General features: G+C 36.9%; 1 protein-coding gene across 18 annotated transcripts in view; it reads left to right on the top strand.

Annotated features, from left to right (window-relative positions):
- The window catches only part of SYNE1 (spectrin repeat containing nuclear envelope protein 1), a 290,137-nt gene that overhangs the window by 153,352 nt on the left and 112,591 nt on the right, over positions 1-24,194 (top strand). For all 18 annotated transcript variants that reach the window (XM_058021621.1, XM_058021620.1, XM_058021626.1 and 15 more), the window contains 19 exons: positions 275-447; positions 1,271-1,424; positions 1,563-1,706; positions 3,805-3,969; positions 5,305-5,622; positions 6,361-6,516; positions 7,184-7,354; positions 8,071-8,397; positions 9,518-9,670; positions 10,973-11,140; positions 12,227-12,403; positions 13,216-13,362; positions 14,408-14,533; positions 16,000-16,176; positions 17,858-18,123; positions 18,926-21,086; positions 21,262-21,599; positions 22,264-22,408; positions 23,388-23,606. In XM_058021621.1, the coding sequence (XP_057877604.1) occupies positions 275-447; positions 1,271-1,424; positions 1,563-1,706; positions 3,805-3,969; positions 5,305-5,622; positions 6,361-6,516; positions 7,184-7,354; positions 8,071-8,397; positions 9,518-9,670; positions 10,973-11,140; positions 12,227-12,403; positions 13,216-13,362; positions 14,408-14,533; positions 16,000-16,176; positions 17,858-18,123; positions 18,926-21,086; positions 21,262-21,599; positions 22,264-22,408; positions 23,388-23,606 (5,685 nt within the window). The remainder of the gene's footprint in view (positions 1-274; positions 448-1,270; positions 1,425-1,562; positions 1,707-3,804; positions 3,970-5,304; positions 5,623-6,360; positions 6,517-7,183; positions 7,355-8,070; positions 8,398-9,517; positions 9,671-10,972; positions 11,141-12,226; positions 12,404-13,215; positions 13,363-14,407; positions 14,534-15,999; positions 16,177-17,857; positions 18,124-18,925; positions 21,087-21,261; positions 21,600-22,263; positions 22,409-23,387; positions 23,607-24,194) is intronic.

Consider the following 24,194-nt stretch of genomic DNA (forward strand, 5'->3'; position numbering starts at 1 on the left):
TCAGCCTTTTCACTGAACAGTACCTTTTCTGATGTACTCTATGTACTTGCACAGATTCCACGAGAATTTTCCTGTTAACTAAGGTTTTTTTTAATAGCCTGAACCTACCCATTGAAAGTCACTTCTTTTTGTGAAGCCCAGCTGTGAACCCCACTGTCCATCTTCCAATTCACTGCAAGCTGCTAAATATGATCAGGTTACGTTCCATTGAAGCTAGTTAGAATATTCATGTCCAGGTAATGATAAAAATAAAGTATATCCACTCACTTCTTAGGGCCTGCTTGCAGTGAAACAAGAAAAAGAAGTCCAAATGAAAATTGTACTGACAAGAGGAGAATCTGTTCTGCAAAATACTTCTCTGGAGGGAGTACCAGTGATTGAAGGCCAATTGCAAAATCTGAAAGACAGCTGGGCTTCTCTTCTGTCTTCTTGTATCCAGTGTAAGAGGTAAAAAGGGAGTGAGGTCAAGAATGATGCTTAGTAACAAAGAACTGTCAAAGCTTTTGAAAAGTAATTTTATTACTTCAGGAGTCAAATTCATGTAAAATGATTGCACATGCCAAACAATCTTAGAAGTTGTGATAGATTCATTTGAAGTAGAAGAAGGGGAGGAAACTCTGAGAGATCTAAGCTTTATTAACACTTATTGTCAGTGTACTCCTAAAATTGGATTCCATGTTCATCATCTTGAATATTTTACTTTGTATTGCACTTGATGCTTTGAAAGCTTCTCAGAAATGAGATTTTTTTCATGGGCATTAATGGTTGCTCTATCAAGATCCTGCTTGCTTTTCCTTGCTACCATTCCAAAGAACATACTTTAAATTACAGTGTCCAACAGTGCTGCTTCTAGTGATAGAATAAAGAAATATAAAGGAATAAATGGAGATTTCTCTGGTGGAGCATCAATAGTTGCAAATGTTTCAAGTTAAAGAAACAAGGTTAATTAAACATTAGAATGCAGTAACTTTTGAATGTAGGTAAAGGGGCAGGAAATTTCTGATTCTGGGTCTTATGCTTTCAGTTGCAATTCATTTACTAAACCTAGAATGTGTCAACTACATAAATTAAAGATCTACTTAATATTTCATGTTTGGAAAACTTAATTTCTCTTTGTTAGTCAAACAGTACTGCTAGTTAAAACCTGTAGGATTTTAATAGATTGCTTATCTTGTGATGTATCTCTCCCATAAAAATATCCTAGAATATCTGTATATGACTATATTTCACTGCTCAAATAGCACAAAAAATATGTATTTTTAAATTACAGTCAACTTGAAGGAGCTCTCTCCAAATGGACGAGTTACCAGGAAGATGTTAATCAGTTTTCCAGATGGATGGACAAAGTAGAAACAAGTATGAATGCTTCTGAAAGGCAATATGCTGAATTGAGGGAAAAAACAGCTGCCCTCAGCAAAGCAAAGGTGTGTTTGATTTACACCAAACCATCAACAAATGCATAACACCTTAGAAGCAATAAACCAAACTGTCTAACTGCAAGATTAATCTGTGGTCTTGTTTTAATGGTACCCTCTATGTGTTCTTCTCTTTCTGTTTTGCAGCTACTCAATGAAGAGGTGTTGAGTCATAACAGTCTGTTGGAGACTATTGAAGTGAAAGGAAAGGGCATGGCTGAGCACTACATTGCTCAGCTTGAGCTGCAAGACCTTCAGGAGAGGTATAAGTTCCTCAAAGAAAGAACAAAGGTACTGTTTTTCTTCATAGCACTATTTGTTTAGCTGGCAACAAGGAAAATATATTTTCATTGATCATTTATTTTACAGTTAAATGAGGATTAAGAGTTTGGGGACAGCTGTAACTTACTGTAGCAGAAACCTACTAGGGTGATTAATAAGTCTGTCTTCCTGTACTGAGCTTCAGATCTTTCAGAAGGGTTTTAAAAATCAGAATAGTCTGAGGAACTCCATGTCAAAAGGTTCATTGACTTCAGCACAGATATAATTTTACCCAGTGTGACTGAAATGTTGAAAAAATCTTCAGACTTGTGATTTGCATAAGTGTATGGTTGCAATAAATTTTATCAGTCAGTTGTGTGATTCACAAATGTTTGGCAGCTACAGAGGTTTTATAAATGAGCATGAACCTTATTAGCAAGTAAACTGACACAAGTGTAATAGGTACTACATTTCCTGATAAATATTGATTTTGTATATCTGGAAAAAATTAGGACATAGATTAAGATCAAGATGGGGTTTAGGGTAAGATATAAGGTAAAAAAGAAATAATAAAAGACCTGGTGATAGAGATAAATGTAGGCAATTACCTCCAGTTAACCCAAGTTCTTCTGTGATAATTAAATAATGACTAACACATGCTCAGACAGCTGGCTTTGCTTCAGGATAGCAATGTAGTAAAATTGAATTTTGTTGTCTCAGTGATGCCTTTGTCATGAAGAATGACAAAATTCAAAATTCAGCCAAAATTCAGTTTTTCAAACACATAAGTGATTCAGTGTTGTGTGGACCTCTCTTCCACAACTGCAAAAATGCCATGCTTGACATTATTCTTTTGAGCTTGAGTAAATAAAATTGCTCAGATTTTCCAGAGAGATAGATAAGTCCTGGGAAGTGCTGGTAAATATACTATTCCATGGAGATGCCCTAGTCATTACCTTTTTCTCCTGCACAAAGCTATACAAGCTACCTGTATTTGCTCAGTTAGAGTAACAGCATGGGAATGAGAAGGAATGGATGGTGGCTCACAGAGGCAAGAGTTCTGTTACATATTACCTCATGTAGCAAGAACATTGCTTCTTTCTCCAGATGACTGGGCTTCTCTGTTCTCAGCTGTGGTGGTAGTGTTAAGTATTAATAGTGCAATCAGCCCTGAGAAAGAAATTAAAAATTCAAAGCAAATAGCTGGAAAGTTAAGAATGTTCAAATATTTTACTGATCCTCTGGCCAGGCTGGAAACATGATAAGATTCCCCAAAGATTTATGGCCCACATCTGAGGAGACCAAGAGTTGTAATTTCCTAAGCCCCTGTTGAGAGGCAAGAAAACTGGTCTCCTCCCATTCCCACTTCTGGACATGGACAAGCCTTTTAAAAGATGTGATGGGACTCCTGTTCTCCTCCTTTCTCCCACTAGACAGACCTGTTAGAAATAAGAGGTAAAGCAGACAGTAAATTCATCAGAACTTGGTTCCACATTCTCATAATTTTTTAGAGGATGGGAATTACATGTAGTATATTTTTCTTGCACTTAGTAAGGGTAATCTTGTGCCAATATTTGACACCTTTCCCTCTGTACTCCAGATATGGTAATATTTTAGTGCTAAAATTTTTGTAACTTGTTCACCCACATACACAGAAGAGTTGTAGTCTGTTTCTTACTGTGTGTAGGGACTGCTTATATCTTCAAATCTAAGATAGTGGATATTCCTAACAGAAGATTCCAGTTCCATTTACAAAAAAAACTGTCATGCAAAAGAAAAGAATGCAATTTCTAAGGCCATATGCTTATTAATCACTTCAGCAAAGTTGATTTAAATTGCAGAAAGAATCAAGGAAGTTTGGTGTTATTTAAAAGTAATCCCAAATCAAAACTCTAAATCTCAGAAGTTACAAACTTATCTTCTGGAATAAGTATTTTTATCCCTATGTGTCTCCCTCTTTCCCTATAATCAATTGAGTCATCTTCAGAATTCAAGTAGTCTTGAATTCTTTGGAAGTTCAGCATCAGATTCAAACCTTTTCCCTTGATGGATGGCTGGAGTTTATGTTCTCTTGGTTTGACAATACACTAAGATATGTATACAAATTTGCAAATATTTTCACATACAGGAGGCTGTAACAAAAGCTGAAGGACTGCTTACTTTACACCAAGAGTACCAAAGAAATCTGAAGGCCTTTGAAGTATGGCTGGAGAAGGAGCAGGAAAAACTTGACTGTTTATCACATCTTGATGGTGATGCCCAGGAACAGGAGGCAACGCTACGAGATTTACAGGTGTGTGACACCCACAGGAAAATAAAAATTTTTAAAAATAAAATTAAATTTAAAACAAAATCAATCCTGTGATGGTATAGTAACAGACTAATATTTATTGCCAGACAAAAATTGTCTTGTGACCAACTTGAAATTGCAATATATATGAACCCTTTGTTGCTCCAAAGTAGTGCCAATAAAGGTAGTGGAAATACTGTTGCTTATTTCTGGAAAAAAATGTCAGACCTTGAATGAAATCTCCAGGCATACTAATCCTTTCCTGAAAGTATTGAATTTTTGTTAGTTGTTGGTCTATCTCTTATTTTCCCTATGTGTTTCGTAAAATATGAAGAGTGTTTTCATTGGTGTTCCATCTTTTATTGCTCGCAGTGCAGGTGCACCTACTTTCAGGCAGTTCCACTCACTCAGGCTGGCTCCCATAGTGAGGTGGGAAGACTTCCACTGACTCACTTCAGTGAAAGTGAACAGTGAACACATAGTGCTTCAGTAATTACCCAGTTATTATCTTAAGCTGACTTAAAATGCTTTAATACCCATTGTTGAAGGAGTGCAAAGTCTGTACTTGAGATATGAAATGTTTATTTATGTTTTATTGATATGAAATGTATCCCAAACCTTATTTGGGATACTGAGAGGGTCTTTGTATGATTAAGGAATCTGCATATACTTCTGCTCATTATAGTTAATCTACAAAACCCATTTTGAAAATACGGATATGTATCTCAAGTGAAATCTGAGATGAAACACAGCTGTGTTTTGTAAAGTAATTTCCTTATTATGTTTTCTAATCAGATTTAATCACTTTGTACTTTCTGATTAATTGCTAATAAGCATGAAAAATGCCATATATATCTAGGACAGGGTATCAAAAATTAGTCTGGAGTGTTGTCTCAAACATATGTAACAATAAATTGTTGGTATATTTTGGAAGATTGAGGCCTCGGTTTTTAAAGAGATTCAACTTTAGAACCAGTCTTACAGTCTGCTTTACACATCTGGAAAGTTTTGAATTTATGCTGTGGTGAATGGATTCCATCCATCTCATGCTGTCTCATGCAGCCAGTGTTTCAGAACTGATGAACTTGGCAGGAGAGGAAAGAATTTAGTGCATGATTTGTCAATAATTTTCTGCAGTTCAATTGTCAGTAATAATGATACTTGGTGTGCTTTGTAAGTGAGCATGCTGTGTTATTAGAGGAAAGACTCTCTAATATATGTTTAACCATAGATAACTAAAGAGAATGCCCAGCTGTCTTCAGAGGAGCAAAGGGGGTTTTTGCCATGCGTGAATGAAAGCTGTCAATGTAGGGTATGTAACTAACTCTGCCTTTGCAGGAGCTGCAGGTCCACTGTGCAGAGGGACAAGCATTATTGAATGCTGCTGTCCATGCCAGAGAGGAGGTGATTCCCTGGGGAATTCCCCAGATAGAAGACAGAGCCCTGGAATCCTTACGGCAGGACTGGCAAGTTTATCAGCACAGGCTTTCTGAAGCAAGAAGCCAATTAAATGCCACTGTGAGCAAACTGAGGTTAATGGAGAAAAAATTTCAGAAGGTTAATGACTGGTTAACAAACCTGGAGGAGAAAGTTGCCATCAGGACGGGGAGGAGGTCTGGTAGAGCAACAAAAGAAATGCAGCTTCAACAAATGAAGGTAAAGAATATAGTTAAGGCATTCCTTAAACAAAATAATATGTGTGGTTTCCATGTCAATTCTTGATGGCACTGTGAAAATGAGAGAAAGCTTTTCAATTTATTCTGAGTTGTTAACTAAAATTATGTTTCCAAGAGAGCTTTCTGCCTTCTAGATCCAGGTTCTTCCCATTTTACTGCTGGAGGTATGGCTATAACAATGTTGAAATCTTGCAGGGACATCTGTAATTCAAATTCTCTGTAGTGTATGACGATGTAACTGAGTACAAAGATAGGCAGTGGAATGGAAAAGAATGAATATAATAACAAGAGTAAAATGTGACCAGCTGTGTTATGAAATCCCCACTGCGTTGATGTAATAATTCTCCTTGAGTCAAGAAGACATGGTTCTGAATAAACACAGGAAGCCAGGTTGCACTTTACAGTCATCTTCAAAACTTCAGGTGAAATCTATAGAAAGTCCAGATTGTATTTCTACTATTATTTTTCAAGGGAGAAAAAATTGCAAGTATTGTATCAGTAATAATGAAATGTAGTCCATATGGGAGGAAAATCTTTCCAGCATATTTGTTACAATAACTTTCATCAGATTCTGGTTTGTTTTCCAGTTGTAAATGAATGTTTACAGCCGTGTATTAGTTTTTCTTTTCAATGATTTCCTGACTTGGTTACAATTAAATTCCTGATCGTTTGAGATGTTTGAATCAGTCATACAAGCTTGATAATTTCTTTCTCATAGAAGTGGCATGAAGACATTACAATCTACAAAGATGATGTAGAGGAGGTTGGGGTATTGGCTCAGCAAATACTAGAGGAAAATCTCACTGCAAGTAGAATGGGAAGTCAGGCTACACAGCTTACATCTCGCTACCAAACTCTTCTTCTTCATGTCTTGGTAAGTAACATCATAAGTTGTAACATCATAAGTTGCCAGTTAAGAAGCAAATACAAGCTTTTGTAATTAGACTTTATCAGAGTCTGTTCATTACTGTAGACTCATTAGCACAACATTCACAAATATATTCAGATACATATACACATAGATTTCATTGGATTAAATGTATTACAGAAACATAATCAGGATAATGAAGCAGACTGCTCTGTCACTATCTTTTTTGATAGTTTCAGAGGAGAAATTCAGAATAAAGTATGCTTGAATGCTGATTGACCTGCAGAGAAATGTTTTCAGACTGCCACTGATACACATTAGTATGTGGAATTTTGATTTGGTAAGGTGAAGTCTTCAGGTTAGTTTAAGTAGTAATTGCCTGATAGTACTGTAATGAAAAGTCACAATTCAAAGTTCAAAATGTGAGTACATTTTCAGTGTTTAGTATTAGTTCAGTTTTAACATTGGTGATTGACATATGTGCACCCTGACAAGAGCCCTGTAAGAATTATTTAAATTCAGTATTTATGAAATAACTCAAAGCCTATATGTTTTATCTTTGTATAATAGATTTTATTAATAAATAGCATTTATTGTGATCTTAAAGCAATACCAATGGTAAACATCTGTGTGGTCCTTGTTTCTACCCCTTACCCTCTGTATTTGTTTGAAGGAGCAAGTAAAGTTTCTGGAAGAAGAAATACGCTGTATGGAGGAGTCAGAATTGTCTTTTAGTGCTTACACAAATTGGTATGGAGCTACTAACAAGAACTTCAAAAATGTGATCACCAAATTTGACGTGGTTGATAAAACAGTAATGGAGAAAAAAGTGCAGAAACTAGAGGTACAGCTTTCTTAAATGCAATTTTTGTTTCTGTTCACAAACAGGAGGCTATATTTTAACATACATCTTAACAGCTGGTCAAAATTCTGGCTTTACCTTCCCAGAGGAGATAAGACTTTCTGTTATCACATCTCATTAGATCATAGTTTGGCTATTAAAGTTACAAGTAGTCCTAAATAATATAGCAAATAATCCTAAATAATATAGTCCTAAATACTAGTCCTATCCTTCCATAAGGCATGCTTGTATCTTTTATGTTAGGTTAAAACTTAAAATAAATTCCTATATCCCCAATTCCCTGCAAGTATGCTTTCTTTGTGCACTGTGTATTTTCTGTCCTGTGGCAAGAAGTGCTTCCTATTTCTCTTCATTGAAGCACTCATATTTTGTCCTGAAAGTTGTAGATGAGCTTTTCATATGTCCTGCAGCTTAAGCAGCTTAAATGTAATATGCTAAGGGAAAGCTTTCATCTGTTCCAGAATTTGGAGCAGAGATCCTCTCCTGGGAGCCCTTAGCTCTGTTAAGTTCACAAGCCCAGTGCAGGGCAGAGGTATTTGCTTTATTTGCTTCCTTCTAGCTTGACACATCTTAACTCCAGGCAATTTTGTACTGAAAAGTCCACTGATTTTCCCTAGCAATTATTTCTCTGTCTGTAGCAAAGTTTAAAAAAGGCAAGTTTTCATACATTTTTCTGTTAACCAAGGTTTCCTTCACAGGTGCTATTGAGTGATATGGACATAGGCCACAGTTTACTGAAATCAGCCCGTGAGAAGGGGGAGCGAGCTATAAAATTCATGGAAGAAAACGAAGTTGACCAGTTCAGAAAAGAAATTGGAGATCACGTGGAACAGCTTGAAGAGCTGGCTGGCTCCATCAGAAAAGAGCATATGACTTCAGAGAAGTGTCTTCAGCTGGTAAAGGAGTTCTCAGACAAGTATAAGGCCCAGACTCAGTGGGTCATGGAGTACCAAGCCATCTTACATGCTCCTGTGGAGCCTAAGAGTGAACTCTATGAGAAGAAGGCACAATTGTCCAAATACAAGGTAAAAAGGGATTACCTCATAATACTACTGAGTTTATTTTAATCTAGTGATTCTCAGTAAATCCTCTGATCAGGTATCCAAGTTTCTTCAATAGGTACATGAGATGTTTCTGTTCTGAATGTCCCAATCAGCATCAATGAAAACATGCATGATACCTGCTTCTACAAACCAGACTGAGCCCCTTGATTTGAAATGTGAACGTCCTAAAAAGGCTTCCATAGCTGGAAGTTTCCTGTAATGGAGCAAATTCTTGTATGAGTACTCATATGAGTAATTGCATTGATCTCAACAGAGGTGATTACAGTTGAAGTGAATATAGAAATCAGCTGGTCTTTCTTAACTTCAGGCATTGTCACTCTTTACATTGACTTAATCAGCTTTCTGGTTAAAGCTGGATGTCCCAGCTCAACTGATATTCCAGACAGCTGCTATAACCTCCCAAGTTTTTATCAGGATTTTAATGAAGTGTTACGTTATGACTGGTTATTCTCCAGTCACAAAAATGAGTAGAAGATGTGTTTACAAACCCCATTTCTTCTTCTAATGATGTTTTCGTAAAATACTCTAGGATTACAGATGTTTCATGAAATGGTACTGCTCCCAGCTGAGGTGGAGTTAACTCTACTCACAGCAGCCCATGTAGTGCTGTGCTTTACATTTGTGGCTGAAAAGATGTTGCCAACAAACCAACAAAGTTTTGGTAATTGCTGAGCAGTACCTACATTGCTTCAAGGCTTTCTTGCTAAAGCTGCCCAGTTCCCCTTACGATCTCATTAAGGGGATGGCTTTGGTGATACTTTCCCACCTATTTTCATAGTTTCTTCCTCTGAACGAATTTTATCCCTAGAAGTAGCCACTTCATGCAGATAGACTCCTTTGCTTCTCCAGCTCCAGACTGTCAGCCGTGCTACTAGCCACTCAGTTGTTTTTACATGTGTGCCCAGTTATTGTCTCAGGGCAGGGCTGAGGAACAGAATCCTGCATTGTTAAACAAAGTTCTGCCTGTCTGGAAAGGATGGTATAAACCATGGTAGAAGGCTGTGCATCAGATCAAAGGGAAGTTAGTGAAATACATCTCCAGTGATCAGTAGGTATGTTTTAATTCTTGCTTGCATTGTAGTCCATACAACAGACTGTTCTGACTCATGAACCCTCAATAAAGTCAGTGATTGAAAAGGGAGAGGCACTTTGTGATCTGGTGAATGATGTGGCTCTAAAGAACAACATTCAAGACCTTCAGAGCAGTTACCAGGAACTCTGCAGCAAAACTAAGGTAAAAAGGAAGAAACTTCGGGATTCTTCCAATTTGCTGTATTTTTACCCTCTTTAAGAAATTAGCTGTTTATTTCATGTTGTCATGTCTGTACAAAGAACCAGCTACCCTTAATTACTCTTGGTGCTTTGTTGGTTTTTTTTTTTATTTTCTTTTGGAGGAGGGACAGAAGTGACAGGCAAATTTTGAATATGAAAAAAACTACATAAATAAATCTAACCAGGGTAGCTGAAATGAATTGAGTGTGGCATGTGTAGTCTTTGTGTTTTGTACCACTAAGGAGGTATGTATCAGTGACTAGTCTGTGTTATTGTTACTAGTTTTAAAAGCATTTCTTAGAATTCTAAGTATATTATTTCTTGAAGGGATTGATCCCTTTAGATTATACTGTCTCTTGTTTCTGCTTGATCTCCACACACACTGTTTAGTTTAGTTGTTGAATAAAAGGCAGTAGAGAAAACAAACTGCAAGATGGATATAATTTAATTCAGCAAGGACATTATTAATTAACACTGATTCATTAGTCCATATGTAGGTAGTACTTTGGAAGGTCTAATGCTTCTAAATACATCCTAAAGTATGATTATTCCTAAAGCTTTTAATAGGTTATACTCCTAACAAGGATAAGCTCTGCAAACCATGTTAGTACTTATGTTTGACCTAGGCACCTTTAATTGCCAATCCAGACACCAATAGGAAATTATTTTATTTTTTTCAAGGTTGTTTTTTAGTTTAAAGATACACCTCTGATCTGTAGCAAAAAAAGTGATGCCCCTTGCATTAGATACAATTTTGGGGGCTGAAATTTAGAGAAGCTTCCTGAAAAGAATAAATTCTTTTTAAGTCAGTGCATACATTCTTAATTTGCCTGCCACAGGCATGGGCAGTATGTACATGCAAAGGCTGTAAGCAGCAGCCATAGCATTTGGTAGGTCAAGTGCAGTCTTTCAGAGTGTATAATAACTGTTAGTGAATTCAGTGTCAAGTTGATTGTGTTCATTTCTCAAGTGTTTGCTTCAGTCTTCAAAGTATGATATTTCATCTGGAATGAAAATACTGCTTGGTACCACAGAAGTAATTATTCACAGAAATGTATTCATAGAATAAAAGTGTGTTTTGATTTCTTCCTTTACAATCTATTCAAATGAACTTTCCTCACAGGAATATAGATGGTAATTCTTACTATGTTTTCAAGTTCTTGGTGGGTTTTGACTTGTTTGGGGTTTTTTAACTCTTGTAAAATCAAATCCTGTAAAAACTCTTGTACCTGAAAAATTAATTTCAGTTATTGTGGACCTGCAGGCATGTGTTGAAACCTTAGAGGTGAGAGTAAAAGAACATGAGGATTACAATAGTGATTTGCAAGAAGGGGAAAAATGGTTATTACATATGTCCAGCAGATTGGCCAGCCCTGACCTCATGGAAAGCAACAATCTTGAAATAATCACTCAGCAACTAGCTAACCAAAAGGTGGGTTTGGTATTGGTGATCTTCCTTTGTAAAATAGAATTTTTCTTCTCTGCCTTCGCTCCAGTGCTCTTACTGTTTGTCATTTCCCTATTTTATTTCTCTTGCTGCTGTGTAAATAAGCTTCAGTGTCATTAATGCAGTTAACAAATCTGGCTTGTTGTTAGCATCCTTTCTTGGATGAAACTACACGTACACAGAGCTTTGACATACTCTGATCTGAATTCTGTGTCAGATTTTCCCTGAGACTTCCCAGAAAATGAACCACAGAAACTGGATTTTGGTCATTTTACTCCTGAAGTATTTGTTTTAGCATTTCTAAGGTTGAAAAAAAAAATACATTGAAAATTTTCTTGAAATGGATCTGCTAACAAAAACTTCAGAGGTGTGATCACCACATTGTATTCGGTTGGTAAAACAGCAATGGAGAAGAAAGTACAGAAACTAGAGGCACCTCTATTGGGTTGTTCTAATTTTAGGTTCTATTAGGTTATAGCTTTTAGTCAAGGTGGTATTATGGTTGCTGTTAGTGAAAATCATTTAATACCTTGATAGCCAATGCTTTCTAGAAGATAAAAGAGAACAAAATGCAGCCTACCACTACCTGAAACTGGGATTCAGCAAATATTGAAGTCTTTAAATTATTTGTGATTGGTGTGCTGTTCTTTAAGTAACCTCCTTAGATAAAAAATTGGCTCCGCCAAAGTCAATGGAAAGAACTGTCAACCGTGAAAGAGCTTATGGAATGAGATATGATTCAGCATGAGATTTAGTTTGCATTACTAGACACAAGAGAAGCTGGAGAAGCCTTGAATAGCATGCAACAAATGAAGATTAGGCATAGTCTTGGGGTCTGAGCAGAGTGTGTACACATTATGACAGTGCTACTGCTGTTTCTGTGGGGTATCTGTGTAAAGACTTTTGACAATGACTTTACAATAAACATGGAATCCAGTAGCTTGACTATGACAACACATGTTGTCTGAATTTTTTTGTCCAAATCTGAAAATGAAAGTGTTTAAAGAAGGGAGAAAAAATGTTCTGTGCCGCAGCAAGCATATTTCTTCAAAAGTATTTTATCTTTCTTAGGCTATCATGGAAGAAATTGCAGGGTTTGAAGATCGTTTGAACAACCTTAAGAGTAAAGGTGACTACCTGATCAGCCAGTGCTCAGAACATCTTCAAGCAAAATTTAAGCAAAATATACAAAGCCATCTTCAGGGGACAAGGGACAGCTATTCTGCCATATGTAGCACAGCCCAAAGAGTAAGTCTTGTTTCAAAGATATTTTCTTTCATGCCATTTAAAAATAAAGTGTATTTTTATTTCTATGAGATATTTCTTTAAATGGTATAAAACTCTTCCTACTGTTTCCATTTTGATTGAGCCTACAGGTTACTGAACACTTCATTATTCCTGTGCTACAGCTGAATTCCTTGTGATCCAAATGTAGAATTGCAACCAGCAAAAGTCAGTTCTAATTCTTGCTATGTGCTCACTACCTTCATGTTCACTAGCTTCTGAGCAGCTGCAGCAGAAAAAAATAGACCTTTTTCTATTTCAAAAACTAGGGAGCAAATTGCAGTCTTAGTGTTGATAGTTTGCATACATACATAAACAGGTATCAAGTATGTGCTAGGAAATACTGTCTCTCTCATTAAAACCAGAATAAGAAGGGACAGCTGGGTCATTCTGTTAAACCAATTAGGAGATCAAGCCAGCAGTCAAAAAAATGCCCAAACAAAACCCAAAAAAACCCTGAACAAAACAACCCAAAAACAAACTAAAAATAATCTTATACAAAATCAATACAAAAATGTTGGATACAGGAAAAAGAGAGCACGTTCTTCATTTGCATCTCTATTTTTTCTTTTCAGAATCTGTGCATTAAATATTGTGCATCTTCTTCACATGTTATCAGGGTGCAGTGAGAGTTTAAGGAGCTTTCAGCTCTTGTGTACAAGGGCTAAAATAATCAACATCTTGATAATTCTATTTTATCATCAGTTTTCAAGGTAGGAAAAGAGAGACAATGTGATATTTGAATATGTGATAAACTTACAAAATGTTTTGTTTAGGTGTACCAGACTTTGGAACATGAGCTCCAGAAGCATGTTAATCATCAGGATACTCTTCAACAGTGCCAGACTTGGCTGTCTACAGTGCAATCAGAGCTAAAGCCAACGACTTGGACAGCGTTCAGCCTGGCAGATGCAGTTAAACAGGTAAAAGTTTAGCACTTGAAAAAGCTCAGTTATTCTTAACAAGGCGAGTTCAGATGAGAGATTTAAATGTTTAGAAATTAGATATTTTCTAGCCTTCTCAGAAAGCTGTGTAGCCTCAATGTTCATTCCCAACCCCAGAAGGAATATCTGGAATTCAAAATATCTGTAGGTGAAAAATCTAAGAGGGCTTTTACTAGCTCTGCTTAATGCTTAGAAACATGTTACCTGAAAAATGATGGCCAGTTAGATAAATCAGATACTCCATAGATGTGTTTAGCAGAGGGGTTGTGTCTTTCTGCTTGTCCAATTGCCCGTCTATCTACTGTGTTCCTCATGAGACCTTTTCACACTACCATGGACACAGAGTCAATTATCAGGCAATTGAAAAAAATTTTCAGTCTAAGAGCATAGAACTGCCTGTAGCCCGTGTTGACTATTAAGAATTTGTTCATTGATTTTTGATTATTCTTAGTGACAATGTGTTTTACATTGGATTTGTAGCTTGGTTTTATATTAAACTGGTATGGTGCTAAAAATGCTGGAATTCAGAGCTGTCTCATCCATCATCTCTCTTAATAGAGACCTTGAAATACTAGAGATGGCAGACCTACAAGGGGAGGGGAAGCAGGGTGTGTGTGACACAGTGAGACCAGCACTAAAGTGCCACTAAGCTGAATTTCTCGTCATCTGTCAGACACTGGAAATTTTTATAGCTGTAGGAACAGGACATTGTTGATAAGCCCATAAAACTCTGGTTCCCATTCACATTGGAAGAGTCTGTCACCTGTTGTGTTGCTAAGAAATAAGCTAGCTAATTCATATGTCTCCAAGTACTTTGGTAATTAGATAATAACAAAGTTTTTAAGGATTATTGCTTTCCATAATTATAACATAGCAACATTACCTAAAAAAACAATGTGTTTCTACATTTAATTTTATGGAAAAAATAAGAAGGCAGGGCAGAAAGACTAAAATGTGTGATTGCAATAAAACAAGATATTATTTCCACAGTCTCAGAGTTTATTTTTGAGTTGTCTTCCCTCAGGTTAAACATTTCCGGGCCCTGCAGGAGCAGGCTAATACATATTTGGATCTCCTGTGCTCCATGTGTGATCTGTCAGATGCCACAGTGAAGAGTACAGCAGCAGATATTCAACAAACAAAACAAACGGTACAGGATAACCACAACAACCCACTTCTAATCCTATTTAGAGCTTTAACTGCCTTGATCTGTTCCCTTTTAAAAAGGTCATATTGGGCAATGGTTTAAAGAAATTTCATCTTACTTTCATCTCAAGTATTTCTTTAAATATAGTTAAATAGTTTTCTCTTTCTGCTTCTTTTTTTTTTTTTTTTTAATTATTAAATCCATACATTACCATCCTGGTACTAATAAAAAGACACACAACTAAGGTTGATAAAAGTACCTACACAATGTTACAAGATGTTGGTTTAAAGCTACAGAAATAACATTCTGAGGAAGAAAACTTTATTCAAGTTATGTTTTCAAAAAACAATTCAGTCTAATATCCTCTGTATTTTATTACATCTGAGACATATTTTATTGTTATTATTTATTCAACAATAGACATATATTCATATTGGCCAATATTAATAGATTACTAATATAATAACCATCATAACAATAGAAAATACAATGGTTTAGTTAATGAATCAAAGTACATCTATTTCAGCATATTAATTTACAGAAGTTTTCCTCAATTTTAAGTTTTAAAGTCATTTAATGCTTAGGTTTAAAATAGAACTATAAACTTAAGTTATTGGAAAAGTGTTATGAGCATTCCTCTTGTTTTAAACATGAAAAATTTAATTTCTCTTACACAGACACACAACCAAGGTTTTGAAACTACTTCTAACAAGAGTAAAAATCTAATACATACAGTAACAGCATTCCATACCACAAAAGGGAATTGTACACATCCAAATGACCCCTAAAAATATGGCAGAAGAAGTGAATAGCTGAAAATCATCCCCAACATCAGAATAAGACACTCCTTTGACATACAAAGCAGTGAAACATTGATAAGAAATCACAGATGGTATAGTGCCTAGATATGCTAAGCTGGTTGACTGTCTAAATCTTAAAGGCACCCGACTGCTGTATTTAGAGCAAAAGCAGCTGTGTCACTATTGGTGTAAGAGGATTGATGGCTAAGGTCTGGTAAGCGTTCTTATTGGCATTTCAGAAGAGGCATATAGGAAAAATAACTGGGCTAAGCATATTAAATTGAACTATTTAGTTGAAACTTTTATGTAGGGTACAATCTAGCAGTAGTCTTGGCATGCAGTAGACTAAATTATACAAATAATTTAAGCTTTAACAGAGGACAAAGAACAGTGAAATACAAACATTCATAAACTTACTTGCTTCTCTCAAGGGTGAATGATTGTTAATTTCTTTTTTGTTGTTGTTTCCACCTATATTTCCTTTGATAGGTACAATTTTTGTGACTTTTGAAGGTTAAGGCTCATTTTGTGGATAATGTTAGCCCCTTCAGAATCTGGTGTAGAAATTGCTTTTGTACAGTATTGTGCTCAGAGGAAGAATGGTATTCATCCTCCATTCTCCAAAAATAGGTGAATTAAAGCATTCCTGCTCCATTTCTTTTCTTCTAGATTGAGCAACAGATAATGCACTCACAGTATTTGTCTCAAGGTTGGGAAGAGATCAAACAGTTGAAGGCTGAGCTCTGGATATATTTCCAGGATGCGGATCAACAAGTACAGAATTTAAAAAGGAGACGGGCAGAGTTGGAGCTAAATATTGCCCAGAATATGGTACTCCAGGTTAAGGTAAGGAGACTTTGGGTTAAGAATAGAAGGTAAGGAAGAAGTTCATTCTGTGGCTGATATTTTTTTATGATTTATATTATATGCATGTACTGCATACAATGACTAATATGCTCTAAACAAGAGCAGAGAACATAGAGGAAAGAGTGTTTCCTTGTTGATGCTGCAGGGTGATTTGGAGAGCAGAAAACTGTACTTTGGTATTTTTCTGGCTTTGTTTTTTTAATAATAGACAACTGTCAGCCTCCTGATCTGATTTGCATTTGCTCTTAGAGTAGACTAAATGCTGATCACAGTGGACCTGAAGATAAGATTTACAAATTGTGCTTGCTAAATTCTTTTTCTAAATAGTTTAGAAGTATTTCAAAATTAGTCAATGAAACTATTTGGTATTGCTGATCTCTAAGAAGAGGTATGACAGAAACACAATTTAATTAATGAGACAAATACCTTCAGATCTTCTTTCATTCATTCCAAAAGAGACATTTTATGACCATTCTGTACACATCAGTTACTGCACATACCAATAAATGCACAAAAAGATAATTTCCTTAATAAATTATTACACATGTGAGTTTTGCATTTTTGGTCTAGACTTTGCTTGTATTACTTTTCTGATGTGCCAAGAGTTAGGTGAAAAGCCAACAGCATTCCCTCTCCGTTTCTGTTCTACTGACACTTTGGAACAAAGTCAAAGCCTTTGAAGATGCCTCAGCACAATCTGAACTGAAAGCTGTATATCAGCTATCATGAGAATCCAAGAAGAAGAAGAAAGAGTCTCTATTTCTTCACTCTTTCAGTCAGTAACTTTGGATTATAATGAAAGGGAGACACCCACTGTACTGTTAGATGTGGCACAAGGTGTTTTCTTCCTAATCATTTCCCCTGGTAAAGGAAGATGCCTAGCTCCATTTGAAGCTGTCATGAAGAGGAATGAGGCAGTGCTGGAGATGGGTGTGCTTGTTTAGTTATAGTTACTGGAACTAGAATGTAGAAAAAGATACTTACCTTAGTGTGTAAGGGCTGAAAAATATTTGGTTAGTTTTAGTTGTCGGTATATTGTGTATTCTTCTTTTTGGGATCTCTCTGTCTTCTTATTTGGTAGCACATGTATGCAGATGAACTCCTTCAGTTACTAGTTATTAATCATACCTAGGTAATCCATGGTTTTGTTTCAATAGTGACAGTGGTAATGGTTGCTGTTACCGCAGTAGGAACAATAGAGTACAGATATGGAGTCTCACTGACTCATGGACCCTGCTTCCTATTTTTAGTCTCTAATGAAAAAGGAAAAAAAAAAGCTACTAATAGTGCTGGTGAAATGAATTATTCTTGTGAGATTCAAGACTACCTTGCACGCTTTAGTGTATGGTGGGGCTGTGCTAGTCCAGAAGCCTGGACAACAGGATGTGACTTGATCATGAGTTCTGTTTTTATCACTGGCACTTGGAAACTCCTCTGGCTTGCTTTAGCATCTATTACCAACTTGTCTTCACGTGAGAAGATGGGGAGGAGGGTTTGGAGAGGAGTGAAAGCACTGCTTCCAATTTACGTCTGCAGAGCATTTTCCTGAGCAGATAATTAGTTCATATATAATTTATTTATTTCACAGCTTCTATTTAAGTTCCATTTTATAATTTTGAATGCATGTTATTATATTGGGTTTTACTTGTATCTTTTTCAGGAATTCAGTCAGAAGTTGCAGTCTAAGCAGTCAGCTCTCACCTCTGTGACTGAGAAAATGAACAAACTAACCCAAGGACAAGAATCATCTGAACACAAGGAAATAGGAGAACTGAGCAACCAGTGGCTGGACCTCTGCCTTCAGGCACATAATTTGCTCATGCAGAGGGAGGAGGATCTGCAGAGGACAAGGGATTACCATGATCGCATGAATGTTGTTGAAGTTTTCCTGGAAAAGCTCACAAAAGAGTGGGACAACCTGGCTAGGTAAAAAAGGAGTTGCATCTACAAAGCAAACTGTGCATATGTGCTGAAAGATCTGTTTACAGAGTGTCTGTAAGTGGGAGTCACTAAAAATTCCCTTTTGCATACTTAATTAAAAGCACACCTCCCTAATTAATTATCAGGAAATTAATCCTTTCTGTTGAGATGAAGAGAGTTGGACAGGTCAGATCTTTAGTGTTTGTCTTTAAGGCAAGCACTGATTGTTCCTGTCTCAGGGTATAGCATTTTCTGATATTTCAAGAATGTTGACTATTTCATTTAAACACTTTCATTTGTGGTGGTCCATGAATTCATGGTTCATTCACTGGTTCATTTTCACTGCATTATATCTATTTCACTATGTTATATCTATTAGACTATTATATTAAAGCTTAGTAACTACTCCTAAATATTTGCAGCTGCTTTGCAAAGGATAAGCACACTAGCTGTGAGTAAAATTGTGAGTGAATTGCTGCTGCTCTCACTGCCATGGAACAAGATTCACTTCAACCTCAACACTTGCTGTTCTTCATATATGCAATATAATCAGTATGGTCTGTATTCATGTAAATGTGTATGGTCAGCCTGATGAGCATTCAGCAGATGAAGGGGAAACTAATAAGTTTGTGAAGTTTTTAAATTAATGTTCAAGGCTGTTACCTTCAAGTGAATTTGAAAACTGTAGGTCTTTATATCATATTGATTTCAGTATGCAGTGGTCTTATAATTAATCCTGACCTCTTTTAAAAGCCTGTGCTGAATAGCATCTAATAACTCTTTTTTGTCCTGTCCTTTTTGATAACAGATCTGATGCTGAAAGTACAAATGTGCACCTTGAAGCTTTGCAGAAACTGGCAATTGCACTACAGGAAAGGAGATTTGCTCTGGAAGATTTGAAAGATCAGAAGCAGAAGATGATAGAACACTTGAATCTTGATGACAAAGAATTAGTAAAGGAGCAATTCAGTCATTTTGAACAACGCTGGACTCAGCTGGAGGACCTTGTCAAACGGAAAATTCAAGTCTCTGTTTCAACCTTAGAAGAGCTCAGCTTGGTGCATTCCAGATTTCAGGAACTAATGGAATGGGCGGAGGAACAGCAACCTAGTGTCTCAGAGGCTCTTAAACAGAGCCCTCCTCCAGATATGGCTCAGAGTCTTCTCATGGATCATCTTACCATTTGCAGTGAGCTTGAAGCCAAACAGCTTGTTCTGAAGATGCTTGTGAAGGATGCTGACAGGGTGATGACCAACCTAGGGCTCAATGAAAGGCAAGAACTGCAGAAAACAGTGTCTGATGCCCAGCACCATGTGGCTTGTCTCAGTGATCTGGTTGGCCAGCGGAGAAAACACCTGAATAAAGCACTGTCTGAAAAGACCCAGTTTCTCATGGCAGTCTTTGAGGCTACAAACCAAATTCACCAGCATGAGAAAAAGGTGATGTTTCCTGAACATATTTGTCTTTTGCCAGAAGATGTGAATAAACAGATCAGGACTTGTAAGAATACCCAGGCTAATCTGAAGGCCTATCAAAATGAGGTCACGGGGTTGTGGGCTCAAGGAAGGGATTTAATGAAAGAAGCAACAAATCAAGAAAAGAGTGAGGTGTTAGGTAAACTGCAAGAACTACAGAATGTGTATGACACTGTTTTACAAAAGTGTAACCAGAGATTGTTAGAACTGGAGAAAAATATTGTTTCCAGGAAATATTTCAAAGAAGATTTGGATAAAGTTTGCCATTGGCTAAAACAAGCTGATATTGTCACATTCCCAGAAGTCAATGTAATGAATTCTAACACTGAGTTATACAGCCAGCTGGCAAAATATCAACAGATTCTTGAGCAATCTCCAGAATATGAAAATCTGCTACTTGCACTGCAAAGAGATGGCCAAGAAGTCCTACCATCACTTAATGAAGTGGATCATTCTTATCTAGATGAAAAACTTAACAGTCTCCCTCAGCAATTCAATATTGTCACTGCTCTGGCAAAAGAAAAATTATATAAGGTTCAGGAAGCAATTTATGCCAGAAAAGAGTATGCCTCTTTGATTGAGTTGACAAGTAAAGCTCTGACCGAGCTGGAAGACCAGTTTATTAACATGGACAAAGCTCCAGCCGCTGTTTCAGCCAAAGAAGCTGTGTCACTCCAGCAAGCCTACAGAGATCTCTTAGATGAAGCCACAAGCCTTGCTGCAGCAGTGGATGAACTGAACCAGAAGAAGGAGGCTTTTCGAAGCACTGGCCAGCCCTGGCAGCCAGATGAGATGTTAAAACTTGCCACACTATATCACAAGTTGAAGAGGCAAATAGAACAGAAAATCAACTTGTTGGATGACACAGTAGAAGCATGCCAGGAGCATGAGAAGATGTGTATGCAGTTTGAGGCACAACTAGAGACAGTGAAAAAGGAGCAGGTTAAGGTGAATGAAGAAACTCTTCCAATAGAAGAAAAGTTGAAAATATATCATTCTCTGGTGGGCAGCTTGCAAGACTCAGGAAGTCTTCTGAAGCGAATAACTGAACATCTAGAAGCCCTTTCTCCTCAGGTTGACTCATCTGCTTATGAGACTACAAATCACCAAGTTAAGGCTTGGCAAGAGAAGCTGAAGTCTTTGCATTCTGCCATTGTTGACACAGTGATGGAGTGTGAGAGCAGACTTGTGCAGAGCATTGACTTCAAGACAGAGATCTGCCGCTCACTTGAGTGGTTGAGGTGGGTGAAAACAGAACTTAATGGAACATTAAGTTTGGACCTCAAACTGCAAAACATCCAAGAAGAAATCCGAAAGGTTCAGATACATCAGGAAGAAGTGCAGTCAAGCCTCAGAATAATGAATGCCCTTAGCAATAAAGAGAAAGAGCGCTACATGAAAGCAAAGGAGCTGATACCTTCTGACCTTGAAAACACTCTTGCTGAGCTGGCAGAACTGGATGGTGAAGTTCAAGAAGCTATACATATGAGACAGGTTAGTCCACCCAAACCATCATTACTTTCTTGGTAACAAAGCTAAAAAAGATGGTTCTGTGGCTTGATCTTTACAATCATCACAAAAAGACTCATTTTAGTAAGCCTACTGTCTTGGTTTTTTAATTACGCAGGCTTCTGTGATTTTATGTTTGTGACTCTCCCTTTTATTTCAGGCTACCTTGAATAAAGCATACAGCCTCTGCCAAAGGTACTACCAAGTGATGCAGATAGCAAATGACTGGCTGGAAGATGCTCAGGAATTTCTTCAGTTAGCAAGAAATGGTCTAGATGTTGAGAACTCTGAGGAGAATCTAAGGAACCATGTTGAATTTTTCAGCACAGAAAGTCAGTTTAGTGATCACTTGAAAGTGCTACAAGGCCTTGTGTCTGAGATAGAGCCCTTTTTACAAGCCACAGCAAGTGAACAGCTGGTGCAGAATGTAGCTGCATTGGAGGAAAAGGCCAAAGGGACACAGCAAGAAGCCAAAACCCAGCAAGAGCAGTTACAAAGGTATAGTTTTTCTTTTTTTTTTTTTTTTTTTCTTCCTTTATTTTAAGATTGCCTTGTTGGTAATGAAAGAAATAATCAGAACATTAGTTGATGTTTTTAAATATTTGTGCTACTTTTGAGAGAAGTGTATATTGGGGAATCAGAGCTCTTGGATTCTGCTTTCTTTTCTGCCCTTGACTGACTAGTTGTGTGATTTTAAAGGGGCTCTGGTATAATTATATTAAGCTTGGAACAGCAGTAGGGAATAGTTGTCCTATGTTTCACCTGACAGAGGACATATGCACAAATAAATGAAATTGAAGCAGTTACTTTGAACTAAAAGGAAATACCTTTTTAACAAACATAACTATGTTTCTTATTATTCCTGAATGTTCTGAATCCCATAAGTTTTGGTAGGATTAAACCACAACATAGGCAGAGTTGGAGGAAAAGTCAAATGAGGCCTACTAAATGTTCATCTGTGTTTTCTGTAAGGCATAGCTGAAAATCAGGAGCATATGCTTCTATGTATGCTGTTTTCCAATAATCTTTCGTTTTCTTGGAAAGTACTGTGTAACAGCAAAACTAAGCAGTTGCATTAGAAACTAGGTGCAATAATATTTCTGATGTTCAAATGTTTTTATATAGCATTAAGTTGTTCTTTCTGGAACTGTTTTTGTTTAAGGTGTGCTTCCGAGTGGCAGGAGTACCAGACATCAAGGCAGAAGGTGATTGAAGTGATGAATGATGCTGAGAAAAAATTATCTGAATTTTCAGTAGCTAAAGCTGCTTCTTCTCATGAAGCAGAAGAGAAATTGCTAACACATAAGGTAAGGTACTGGTGGTTGCATTAAATCCTTCTTTTTCAAGTGAAAATGAATGTATAATATGTAGGTCCCTACCTGTGATAACATGAATTTTAAATCTTTACCTGTAGTACTTAATGATGTCATAACACACCAAGACATGTTTAGTGCTGTGCAAAACACACATTTTATTTGTGGGATGACTGAGACAGATACCTTTAATCACTTTTCAGCTTGTTGTCTATGTGCCTATGACTGTAGAGAAGTGCAAAGAGTCAGGAGGTTCCTAAAAGCTGTGGGTCTGTAAACCCTAAAATTACGTATCCTTCAAGAAACTCAGATCAATAGAAACATCCATCTACTTTTGATCATGGAATAGGACAGGAAGAGTTTACTAGGACATGAAGAGTTGGAGTTTAATATTAACTCTTGTTTAGTCTAAAAGCAAGAAATACAGCTTAAAAAATATAGCTTACTTTCTCATGTTTCAGGTACTACTCAGTTGCCTTAATATAGACAGTCAGTGACACTTCAGACATGCTGCCAGCTGTGTCTAGTGAAATCAAGAATCTCCCCTAAGAGTAATGTCATGTCTGCCAGGCTAATGAAGGTGTCCTCAAATCCTTGGGCATTTAAAAAGTTGTTAAAGATTAACAGGACATAAATGTACACTTAAACACCTGAATTGCTTCTTCCATTTTTAGACTGTTTAGAAGTCAGTCCTTGCTATGAGAAGGACTCTGAATGCTTATTTTCATCCCTTTTGAAGGGCTATCAAGGAAGAGAAAAGCTGATTACACCAGATTTCTGCTGCTTCCAGCATTTGGACCAAGCAGCTGTAGCTAATATATTGCCTATGAAATAGAAATAAAGTGAGACCTAGCCACCTCACTTGAAATGCAATACCTCCTTTCATCTGGAGGTGGTTCACCTTACCTGCACGTTGAATGCTGATGAGTTGGCTTGTGGAAAAGGAAAACAGTGCTTATTTTTGCTTTTTCAGACTCTCGTGTCCATAGTGAATTCTTTCCATGAGAACATCACAGCCCTAGAAGAAAAGGCTTCACAGCTGGAAAAAATCAGTAATGATGCCAGTAAAGCATCTATAAGTAGATCCATGACAACAGTTTGGCAGCGCTGGACACGGCTCAGGAATGTGGCCCAGGAACAAGAGAAAATTTTGGAAGATGCAGTGCAGGAATGGAAGGCTTTTAATGATAAGGTAAATTCTCGTCTTGGTAAATCCTCCCTTATACATAGGTTTTCATTGATTATGCTTGCTGCCTTATTAATCACCTTGCAGTAGAGAAAACTGATAGCAGGAATAACTGATTTTTTTTCTCAGTTCAGAAAAACATAGCTGTGAAAGATCCAGGTTTAGAATCATTGCCTCCAAAGTTTGGACTGTTCTTCTCAATGCATACAATGTATAGTACATGCAGAGTTGTTTTGGTTTCTAGTGCTTCTTTAGATTCTTCTCTGTTTCCTTTCCTCAGATGTTCTGGTCTAGATTATGTTAACCTCTTTTTTTTTCTTCTCTCTTCTCCTCTTTCTTTTCTCTTTTTTCTCTCTTTCTCCTATCTTTCTTTTATCTTCTTTTTTTTTTTTTCCCTGAAAAATATGAAGTTGCTCCTTTTAAGTGTAACAGTGAGGCTAGTGCCTGTCACTGCTCATTGACCATATCTCTTTTTTTCCCCTTATATCCTACCTCAATCTCCTTAGCTGGCATTGTCCATTATTCATGCCCAGATATCAGGTTCTCTAGGAATGAGGATAATCATTTTGTTAAATGCATGACTTGTGCCAAATA

Source organism: Melospiza georgiana, chromosome 3 (genome assembly GCF_028018845.1).
Source record: "Melospiza georgiana isolate bMelGeo1 chromosome 3, bMelGeo1.pri, whole genome shotgun sequence".
Taxonomy (NCBI): domain Eukaryota; kingdom Metazoa; phylum Chordata; class Aves; order Passeriformes; family Passerellidae; genus Melospiza; species Melospiza georgiana.